General features: G+C 49.2%; 1 protein-coding gene across 1 annotated transcript in view; it reads right to left on the reverse strand.

Annotated features, from left to right (window-relative positions):
* The window catches only part of MAP3K15 (mitogen-activated protein kinase kinase kinase 15), a 62,276-nt gene extending 50,612 nt beyond the window's left edge, over positions 1-11,664 (reverse strand). The window contains exon 1 of the mRNA XM_054165909.1: positions 11,346-11,664. Coding sequence (XP_054021884.1) covers positions 11,346-11,664 — 319 coding nt within the window. The remainder of the gene's footprint in view (positions 1-11,345) is intronic.
* Between the last annotated feature and the right edge of the window lie 231 nt (positions 11,665-11,895).

An 11,895-nucleotide genomic window follows, 5' to 3' on the forward strand; every position in this document is an offset into this window, starting at 1 on the left:
AAGAAAGCAAAAGACAGAAGGAGGAGCCAGGGAACTGAGGAAGCAAGGGCTGGAAGGAGGAGCCAGGGAACTACAGAGCTGCCAGTCTGACCTCACTGCTGAGGAAGGTCATGGAGCAGATCATACTGAGGGTCATTATGCAACACTTGCAGGGCAACAAGGTGATCAGGCCCAGGCAGCACGGGTTCATGAGGGGCAGGTCCTGCTTGACCAACCTGATCTTCTGTGACAAGGGGACCTGCTCAGTGGATGAGGAAAAGGCTGTGGATGTGTACCTGGCCTATAGGAAGGAATTTGACACTGTCTCCCACAGCATCCTCCTGGAGAAACTGGCTGCTGATGGCTTGCATGGGTGGATGCTTGGCTGAGTTAAAAACTGGCTGGATGGCCAGGCCCAAAGAGTGGTGGGGAATGGAGTTAAATGCAGTTGGTGGCTGCTCACAAGTGGTGTTTGGTGTTCCCCAGGGCACAGGTTTGGGGACAGTTCTGTTTAACATCTCTATCAATACTCTGGATGAGGGGATTGAGTGCACCCTCAGTAAGTTTGCAGATGACACCAGATTGGGCAGTTTTGTTGATCTGCTTGAGGGTAGAAGGGAGCTAGTAGAGCAAGACCTAAACAAAGCCTGAAAGCATTTTAATGTAGGTAAGGAGGAGAATAAAGCGCCATTATTTCAAATACTTTAGTTATAGCCAGAGAGAAACTTCTTATAGAATTACAGAATTGTCAGGGTTGGAAGAGACCTCAAGCATCATCCTGTTCCTACCTCTCTGCCATGGGCAGGGTCACCTCACACTAGATCAGGATGCTCAGGGCCCATCCAGCTTGGCCTTAAAAACTTCCAGGCATGAGGCTTCCACCACCTCCCTGGGCAACGTGTTCCAGTGTCTCACCACCCTCATGGGGAACAACTTCTTCTGACATCCAATCTCAATCTACACACTTCTAGTTTTGCTCCATTGCCCCCAGTCCTACCACTACCTGACACCCTACAAGGTCCCTCACCAGTTGCCTTGCTCATGAGATCAGTTCTCACTGCTCACCTTTTGTTCTTTCAATTTTAAACAGCAGCTTTTGGAAACAACACTTGAAAACATTAGTCTTAGGCTATCTTACAAACATCCAGTGCTGTAAAATGTGCTGGCAATTCCCATCCAGCAAAACTGACACTCAGGATTAGAGTGAAAGGCAGAAAACCATCAGAAAAAAAGAGCACAGACAAGGCTGAGGGGACAGTGCTCACCTCTGGCTGTCACAATTCTCCCTGAGTCCCCATTTCCAACAAGGAACTCCACAAGAGGACACAAACATTACAGCCACTGATCATGCTAGTGCTGTGGTGTTGCTTTACAAATGTACCCAGACACTGCATCTTTCATCTGCCCTCTGCTACTCGGAATACAAATTAAAAATAGAACCAGGACATATTTTTCATGCTCCAGTAGCATTTGGTGCAACTCAGGAGAAAGCAGCATGCACAACTACTCATTTCTCTAAATTATGAGAAGTATTTGTGCAATATTCATCATTTACACAGATCACAGAATGTGACCTTGAAAGATCATCCAGTCTGACCCCCCTGCCAGAGCAGGTGCACCTAGAATAGGTCACACAGGAACACATCCAGGCAGGTTTGGAGTGTCTCCAGCGAAGACACAACCTCTCTGGGCAGCCTGTTCCCAGGGCTCTGGCACCCTCACACAGAAAAAGTTTTTCCTTATGTACCTGTGGCACCTCCTCTGCTCCAGCTTGCACCAATTGCCCCTTATGCTGTCCTTGGACATCCCTGAGCAGAGCTTGGCGCTGTCCTCCTGACACTTGCCACTTCACATATCCTTTAAAATAAAAATAACCATTTGCTCCAAAATTTAAATTGCCCAAGAAACTGCACTTTAGTTAACATGAACAGAACAAAGTGCAGCAGGTGAGCAACACTGTCAGTTCTAGGGGGTGATCTGTAACCTAAATTGTCATTTATCTTTGTGTTTTGGGGTTTCCTTATTCACTAGTCAAACCCCCTGCAGTCAGCAGGGACATCCTCCACTAGATCAGGTTGCCCACAGCCTTGTCCAGCCTCACCTTGAAGAGCTCCAGGGATGGGGCCTCAACCACCTCCCTGGGCAACCTGTTGCAGTGCTCCACCACCCTCATGGTGCAGAACTTGTTCCTCACATCCAATCTAAATCTGCTCTGCTCTCATTTCAATCCACTGCCCCTGGTCCTGTCCCTGCAGGCCTTTGCAAACAGTCCCTCTGCAGCCTTCAAGTACTGGAAGGCTGCTCTTAGGTATCCTCAGAGTCTTCTCTTCTCCAGGCTGAACAACCCCAGCTCCCTCAGCCTGTCCTCATAGCAGAGGTGTTCCAGCCCTCTGATAATTTTCTGCCCCTCCTCTGGACCCACTCCAGCAGGTCCATGTCTCTCTTTTGTTGGGGGCTCCAGAGCTGGATGAAGTACTCCAGATGAGGTCTCACCAGAGGAAAGTGATAGAATCACCTCTCTCCATCTCTGGCCATGCTACTTTTGGTGGAGCCCAGGATGCCATTGGCCTTCTGGGCTGCAAGTGCACATAGGAAGAGACTGGATGGGGTGCTTGGTGCCATGGTTTAGTTGATTAGATTGTGTTGGATGATAGGTTGGACTCAATGATCTCAAAGGTCTTTTCCAACCTGGTTAATTCTATTCTATTCTATTCTAGGCTCCTGTCCAGTTTCTCATCTACCAGCACCCCCAAGTCCTTTTCTACAGAGCTGCTCTCAATCTCATCATCCCCCATACTGTAGTGAAATCTAGGATTGCCCAGACCTAGGGTCAGGACCTTGCACTTTGCCTTATTGAGCCTCATGAGACTCTCCTCAGCCCAGCCCTCCAGCCTGTACAGCTATCAAATAACATCAAAAGCTGTTAAAAGTGAGCATTTACTGCTTCTTTCTTACTATGAAAACAGAAAAAGTCCAACTCAGCTATTTTCAGGCTTCCTGTCATTCTAATTCAGTCATTTTATCAACCTGACAGCAACCCATCACTTGTCAGCTGGCTTAAGGGCCACAAACAACAGGAACAGGAACAGGCAGAATCTCTGGCTTTGAGCTTGGTAATCATGTTCATTTCTCAGTCTGGGTTTAAAAAGACTGAAGCATGTCAAGCACCCATTTACAAAGGAAATACCAAAACAACAAACAAATAACTCAGTTCCACAAAAGACAAGAGATGATGCTGATTAAAGTCTTACTCTGTTAGTAAGAAGTTCCCCTGTTTAACAGGCTTGGGCACACAGAAGGTCTGCCAAGCCTAGTGCCAAGCACTGTCAAACATCAGCTTTCCTTCTGCAAGTATCTGTTATCAGCTGAGGGCAGCAGAGATAACTGCTCTAGCACTGCTAGAAAGCAACACACAGACACAACACAGCCTTGTGCTGGTTTCATTTACTAATTCCCAACTCCAGTTTCATCTTGTCACTCTCAGAGCAAAGACCAAACCAATAGGAAACCTCTACCCTCAACACACACAAATTAGCAGATTTTTTTTTTCAAACTATGTGAAATTTTCTTTCTTCAACTGCTGTGGGTGAAGAGCAGAAATAGGAGAGTTAATGCAGCTAGTATCACCTCAGTGATCCACACTCACTGACTGCAAAGCCCTTGTCAGTCAATGGTCAGAGCACCCTGCTACTTTGATGCATATGGATGATGGCTGCTTGGCCTAGCTGCCACCTCTTTTCACACTGCAGTGATGTCACATGGCAGAAATTAGGCAGCCAGGAGAGATGCAGGGTCTTGCTTAAGAGAACCTCAGCATGACTTGCCACTGGCAGGGAAAATTTGTGAACGTGGTAGGCTCTGCCTTGCACTTCGGCAGGGGTGAGAATTGCTTTAGCCTCAGGCTACCTCTGAACAGCAGCCCGAGTGCCTCAGGCTGAGCCAAGAAAGGGAGAGCAGCTGCTGCGTTGTCCTGCTCCCCGGCACAGGCTTGCTATAAACAGCATGGCAGTGCTCTCTGCCGAGCTCAGTGTGATTCAGCTAGCAGCTGGTGGGACAAACGCACCCCACTCAGTGGTTTCACCTACCTTGTCCGCTTGCTTTTATGGGTGCAACTCCTACCTTCACCTGTCCCTGGGAGGTTTGAATGCCTGTATGAGCATGCTAGGAGCAAAAGCTGCACCATCACAGAATCAGCCAGGTTGGAAAAGACCTCTGAGATCATCAAGTCCAACCAATCACCCAACACCATCACATCAACTAAACCACGGCACTAAGTGCCTCATCCAGTCTCTTTTTAAATGCTTCCAGGGATGGTGACTCCACCACCTCCCTGGGCAGCACATTCCAATGGCCAATCTCTCTTTCTGGGAAGAATTTCTTCCTACTATCCAGCCTAAACCTCCACTGGTGCAGCTTGAGACTGTGTGCTCTTGTTCTGTTGCTGGCTGCCTGGGAGAAGAGACCAACCCCCACCTGGCTACAGCCTCCCTTCAGGGAGTTCTAGAGAGCAGTAAGGTCTCCCCTGAGCCTCCTCATTGTAGTCTGCAAGGAGGGACCAGAAACAGGGACATGAATTCTGACTCAAGTATTGCAACACTGTGTCCTAATAAACTTTGCTTGCTTTTTGTTTCCTGTTATTCCTTGTAATATTCAGCTGTGGCAGAACTGAAACTTTTTGAGTTACTCTCTGGTAAAGCTCCTGAGCATTTAAACATTGGTCTAAGTCAGTAGTTCATCAACAGTTATGCCTTGGAGCTCACAGCAAAATGGGACACACAGCTTTAAAAAATGCCCCCCAGCTTTTATCACATTGAAAGGACATAATCCCAGCCTTGCTAAGCAGGATCTTTCAGTGACTAAAGCAGGAGCTGATGACAGGCACAAATCCAAAATGATAATGACACTGTTCAGACTATCTGATCTGGAATGGTATAACTAAACCTGCGGGTATTGGAGAGGAGATGCACAGTTAGCACTAGATTTTTAGATAGGCAAACAACTTCATTCAAAGCTTCATTAAATAGCAGGAGTGAGAATTGTTTGGCCACGATTTCTTCCCTTATGACCCAGGACAACTAAAAATAGATTCTAGTTCCAGAAGGAGGAAGAATGAAATAGAATCCCTCTCCCTTAAAGAATCAAGGTCTCATTTCTTCTATTTGGTTTTACAGTCTTCATTCTCTGACTACAGCTCTGGTCCAGAGAAGGGCCATGAGGATGATCAGAGGGCTGAAGCACCTCTCCTATGAGGACAGACTGAAGGAGTTGGGGCTGTTCAGTCTGGAAAAGAGAAGACTATGAGGAGACCTTCTTGTGGCCTTCCAGTATCTGAAGGGGCTACAAGAAAGTTGGGCAGGGACTTTTGAGGGTGTGAGGGAGTGATAGGACTGGGGGGAATGGAGCAAAACCAGAAATAGGAAGATTCAGAGTGGATGTTAGGAAGAAGTTGTTCTCCATGAGGGTGGTGAGACATTGGAACAGGTTTCCCAGGGAGGTGGTGAAAGCCTCATCCCTGAAGGTTTTTGCAGCCAGGCTGGATGTGGCTCTGGGCAACCTGCTGTAGTGTGAGGTGTCCCTGCCCATGGTAGGGGGTTTGGAACTGGGTGATGCTTGAGATCCCTTCGCTGACCATTCTGTGATTCTGTCATCTTCCCTCTGGCTATATACCAAAGGCAAGTGAATGAATTTCACATAATCTGCTTATTCATTTGCATGTTTCTAACCTTGCTCCACTGGCAATCCATGCAAGTTGAACCACAGGGAAGCCCTTCAGGTTACCCAGAAAAAAACCAAGAGTTGATACAAAGACATTTTTTCACAGGTGACAGATAGAAAGCAGCATCCTTCAAGTGCTGAGTGAAAGCATGAAAACCTCTGAGCACAAATAAGCATTTCTGCAAGAGGGCTTCTTGTTGGAAATTGACTTCAGCTAACATCACTAAAGCAAGATACACCTTTTGAATGTAATGCACCTAAGATGCATCACGTCAGGCCAGTTGCTGTCATTTCAAACTCACCTCATGCACTTGGATGTAAAAGGATTACAGTGCTGGTATAAAACATGGCCTTGTTAGCAGAGCATTTAGTTTGCTGGCACAACGCAGAGCTTGCTGCAGGCAGCTATGATTGCTCTAGAGGTGCAGCAGCACACAGAGACAAAAGAACAGGTCTCAACAGCCCCACTGTTGTGTTAAAGCAGCACGGTATCTAATCTAGTCAGCCTTAGCCTCTCAGCCACCACCTTCCCATTCTGAAAGTGGTTGGTTTGCTTCTCTTCCTGTTTCTCTGTCACATCGCCAAAGACTTAAAGCAAAGAGACCCCCGGCCACTGAGCCAGAAGCAGGGAAAATGAAAGGACAAACTTTCAATGTTCCTCAGCAAAACAGCCAACCCTGCCTGCTGTGGTAAGGGTTAACCCCTTCCTCACTGTCACACCCAGGGGCAAAGATAAATTGCAGCAGGATGGTTTGCCAAAGCTTAATGAGGAAGTTATTGGCCTCAGCTGTCATTCTTACTGTCCTGTCAGAGATTGCAACTTCTGCAGCAGAGTCAGAAAGTTGAGCATGTGCCTCTTGCTCAGCTACATGGTTACCATGCTGTTTATTATCTTAAAACTAGTGACAAATGTTTACTGTAACCCTGGCCGTTGGGCTGCAGAAATTAAAGCATCCTTGCCAGGATGAGAAGCTGGACATGAGCCAACAATGTGCACTTGCAGCCCAGAAGGCCAAAGGCATCCTGGGCTGCACAAGAATAGTGGCCAGCAGGGTGAGAGAGGAGATTCTACTACTTTGCTCTGGTGAGACCTCACCTGAAGTACTACATCTGGCTCTGGAACCCTCAGCACCTCTCCTACAAGGACAGGCTGAGGGAGCCTTCTCATCTCCAGGCTGAACACCCCCAGCTCCCTCAGCCTGTCCTCATAGCAGAGGTGTTTCAGCCCCCTGATCATTTTTGTGGCCCTCCTCTGAACCCACTGCATCAGGACCACGTTCTTCCTGTGTGAAGGGCTCCAGAGCTGGATGCAGACACTTCCTGGTTAAGGTTCCAGCTAATAAATCAAGAGATGGCTAAGGGCAAGTGTCTCCTGGAGAATTTTCACTCTGATAATAGTGCAAGAGAAACTGCTTCTCAAGGATCTGCCTATGGTGTACAGAAAGTAAATACACATGAAAATAGGTATCTTCAGTATGGGAAACCCCTGTGCAATATCTCATACAGATAAGAAGAAAATCTATTTCTTTTTACAGTAAACACACAGAAAGTTAATCATAAGCCACAGGCCTGCTCATATTAAACCTCCCTAATGTTGTTCTTTAGCAGGAACTGAACAGTCCCAATCCAACTCCTATGCTGAAAAATTAATATAAACAATAAGCATAAAGAATAAATAAGTATCTATAAAATACAGGCAATTAAAAGGGCTGATTTTTCCAAGATCAAAGGAAGAGCAGGGTAGTAGATTAAGATTGTTACATGTGAATGAACAATTATGAGATTCAACGCGAGGCAGGGAGAACCCAACAATAAACACAGAACAGGAAAACAAGAAGGACATGACAAAAGCCTTCAGGAGACAATGAAAGGTCATTGTGTACAAAATGAGAACCTGGGGGGGGGGAAGAAGTGCCCAAACCAATTAAAAACACCAACAAACCAACCAACCAACCAACCAACAAACACACACACACCCCAGGCAGCTCCTTAAAATTTATGGTAATGAAAATCCACTATAAAACATCAGTTTTAAACATATTGTAGGAACTGGGAAAACCCTAAAGATGGGGAAAATGTCATTACAGCCTATTTTGTTTTAACAAAAAGGAACTACAGAGACGTCCAGTTAAAAAAGAAACAGTAATTATAGCCATGCTAGGAAAAAGATAACAATTGATGCTAGAAGAGCTTCTGATTAAAATATGAAAACAACAGAGGAGCAAAGTATTAAATTTATGGTTTATACTTAACATCATTTTTTTCATAGAATGGCTCAGGTTGGAAGGCATCTCAGAGCTCATCAACTCCAACCTCTCAACCCCTGACATGGGCAGAGATACCTCTCAAGGTACAAGGGCAACAAAGCTGGGGAGGGGTCTGGAGCACAGCCCTGTGAGGAGAGGCTGAGGGAGCTGGGGTTGCTTAGCCTGGAGAAGAGGAGGCTCAGGGGAGACCTTCTTGCTCTCTACAACTCCCTGAAGGGAGGTTGTAGCCAGGTGGGGGTTGCTCTCTTCTCCCAGGCAACCAGCACCAGAACAAGAGGACACAGTCTCAAGATGTGCCCGGGAGGTTCAGGCAGGATGTTAGGAAGATATTCTTCAGAGAGAGAGATTGGCCATTGGAATGTGCTGCCCAGGGAGGTGGTGGAGTCACCATCCCTGGAGGTGTTTAAGAAAAGCCTGGATGAGGCACTCAGTGCCATGGTCTAGTTGATTGGATAGGGCTGGGTGATAGGTTGGACTGGATGATCTTGGAGGTCTCTTCCAACCTGGCTGATTCTATGATTCTATGATTCAACTAAACTCAGCTGCTCAAGGCCTCATCCAACCTGGCCCTGAACACCCCCAGGGAGGAGGCAGCCACAGCCTTCCTGGGCAGCCTACCCCAGAGTCTCATCACTGAAGAACTTCCTCCTAAGCTTCCTCAGCTCTCCCTCAGCTTCAAACCATTCCCCTTAAACCTACTGCTAGACACCTTGATGAAAAGTCCCTCTGCAGCCCTCCTGTAGCCCTTCTGGTATTGGAAGGCAGCTCTGGAACTGTTCAGTTAGTTTTTAATGGACACTACAAATTATAGGAAGTATTTGCTAACTGCAGGTGGACTTCAGGGTGTTGCAGGAGTATCCAGGCACCTTCAGAAGGGCTACAAAAAACCTGGGGATACACAAAGAAATTGCTAGCCCATGGCTCTGCACTAAGACACACAAAGAACATACTTCTTACACGCTTGTCAACTGTGCTGCAAGAGATACAAGTTCCCCTGACTGGGAAGTTGAGAACCAACAACAAATGATGTCAGGCTCCTCAGTATTTGAGTGACTCACTAGAGGATGAAACAGACTCATCACAGAATTAACCAGGTTGGAAAAGACCTTGGAGATCATCAAGTCCAACCTATCACCCAACACCATCTAATCAACTAAACCATGGCACCAAGTGCCTCATCCAGCCTGGTTTTTAAACACTTCCACGCATGGTGACTCCACCACCTCCCTGGGCAGCACATTCCAAGGGCCAATCTCTCTCTCTGAAGAATATCTTCCTAACATCCTGCCTAAACTTCCCCCAGTGCAGCTTGAGCCTGTGTCCTCTTGTTCTGTCACAGGTTGCCTGGGAGAAGAGACCAACCCCCACTTGGCTACAGCCTCCTTTCAGGTCGTTGTAGAGAGCAGCAAGGTCTCCCTTGAGCCTCCTCTTCTCCAGGCTAAACAACCCCAAGTCCCCCAGCCTCTCCTCACAGGACTTTTGCTCCACACACATTGAAGCACCTTAACATCTTTCAAAAATTGAGGGGCCCAGAACTGGACACAGGACTCAAGGTGTGGCCTAAGCAGTGCTGAGCACAGGGCAGAATGACTTCCCCGCTCCTGCTGGCCACACTATTGCTGATGGAGGCCAGGATGCCATTGGCCTTCTTGGCCACCTGGGCACACTGATGCCTCATGTTCAGCCACCGGTCAACCAGTAACCCCAAGTCTATTTCTGCCTCATCATTATCTGAGCATTTAAAATAAGACTGAAGTTTTAAGAAGCCTTCTTTAACATATCTCATCAGCAAAATACAGCTCTTGTAAAAGATAGATATTGACATGGACTTCACAGTACTTTCCCTCTTTGAAGTCTGTTCAGTGTGGTGGTGTTAGGTCACAGGCTGGCCTTGATGAGCTCAGAGGTGTATTCCAGCCTCAATGATTCTGGGTTTCCACCAAGTTTCCTAATGCCTGTTCATATGGACATAAGGAAAAGTATGTCTGCAACACATCAACACAACCACCTTGATTAGCTTTAATAATACCTATTGACTGAAGGGCATCCTCTGCTTGCTCACAACCCTTTGGCATAGCACCTAACCAGTCAGGCTGTTTTTTGCCTGGAGAAGAGACAGCAGCTTTCTTTTGAATCACCAGACACCAAGTCTGGACACTGGACAATATGAGCAATAACCGCGAGTCTTCCTCCTCAGGGTGTGCTTCTACACTCCCATGTTCAGAGAAATCAAGGAATCACAAAATGTTAGTGTTTGGAAGGGACCCTGAAAGATCATCCAGTCCAACCCCCCTGCCAGAGCAAGTCACACAGGAACACATCCAGGCAGGTTTTGAGCATCTCCAGAGAAGGAGACTCCACAACCCCCCTGAGCAGCCTGTTCCAGGGCTCTGCCACTCCCCCAGGGAAAAAAATTCTTCCTCCTGTTTCTATGGAACTTCCTACACCTCAACTTCCACCATTGGCCCATGTGCTGTCATTGGGCATCACCCAGCAGAGCCTGGCTCCATCCTCATGGCACTCACCCTGCACATCTTTATCAACAGGAACGAGGGCACCCCTCAGGCTCCTCCTCTCTAAGCTAACACAGCCCTCAGCTCCCTCAGCCTGGCCTCACAGGGAGATGTTCCACTCCCTTAATAATTTTTGTGGCTCTGCACTGCACTCTTTCAAGCATTTCCCTGAGGTCCTTCTTGAAATGAGGGGCCCAGAACTGGACACAATATTCCAGATGTGGCCTCACCAGGGCAGAGTAAAGGGGGACCTTTACTCTCTCGACCTACTGACCCCAGCCCTTATAATGCACCCCAATGCTGCATCCCTCTGCTCCTGACCACATGCCAGCCAGTTTCACAGTCCAGGCCTGGAGTTAGAGAACGCAAATCCCCTGCTCAAGCCAACTCAGGTGTTTCTGGCTGGCCTGTCTTCATGCTGTGTCTCTCTGGAAGTTCCAGCCTGGCTGGGAGCTAGAAGAGGGTTCTTAGCAAATCACACCAGCAAGAATCTTGCTACTCTTTAAGGCTAACTCGGTACTTTAGGGCCCGCAGCCCTGCCGGGACAACACACTGTGGTGACTGACAGAGCTGAAGCAGGAGCTTGAGTTTCTCCTCACACCTCCTCCTCTACGTGCAGGACACTCCCGAGATCAGCCTCTTGCTCCCATCATACGACACCCCCCTCACAGCCACTCGCCAGGCTCCACGCTCCTACTCGAGATTCCCTTCACAGCCTCACTCTTGCTCCGTTCCCCCTCTTCTCTTTCCTCTTTGGCACCACCTTGTCTGAGCCTTCCCCAGCTCCGCAGGCCGTGACCCCACACATCCCGCGCAGGTGGCGCCTGGCACGGGCAAGCCTCGCCGCCCCGTCTCCGCCCAGGCAGCTCACCTGCGTCGTAGAAGGCGTCCAGCACGGCTGTCTCCCCGAAGTCCAGCTCCCCGAAGTTGACCGTGCCGAGCTGCGCGCCCTCAGCCTCGCAGGCCCTCAGCAGGCACTGCCGCGCGCCGGCCTCGGGGCTCCGCGCGCCGCTGCCCGCCTTGGGCGGCTCGTTGAGCACGTACACGGCCCGCAGGCAGCGCGCGCGGGGGGCTGCCGCGCCGACCTCCGCCGCCTCCCCGCCGCCCGCGGCCGCCTCGGCCGGCAGCTCCGGCTCCGCGCAGGGGTGCGCCGGCTCCGCTGCCGCGCTGCCGCCCGCGGGACTCTCCATAGCGGCGTCGAGGGCTGAGAGGAGCCGGCGGCTGCCCGCAGGTGCTCAGGCAGGGTCGCGCCTCATTGCGAACAGTTGAGCAAACTCCGGCGGTGCAGGGTAAGGCAGCTCCCTCCCCTCACTCCCTCCCTCCTCACGACCCTTCCGCTCTCGCTTCTCTCCTCGCCTTGGCGGCCGGTCGCTGCGGTCAGGCGGCACCGCTCCCCGGCGGGCGGGCACGGGGTCGAGGTG

Source organism: Dryobates pubescens, chromosome 12, assembly GCF_014839835.1.
Source record: "Dryobates pubescens isolate bDryPub1 chromosome 12, bDryPub1.pri, whole genome shotgun sequence".
NCBI classification, from domain to species: domain Eukaryota; kingdom Metazoa; phylum Chordata; class Aves; order Piciformes; family Picidae; genus Dryobates; species Dryobates pubescens.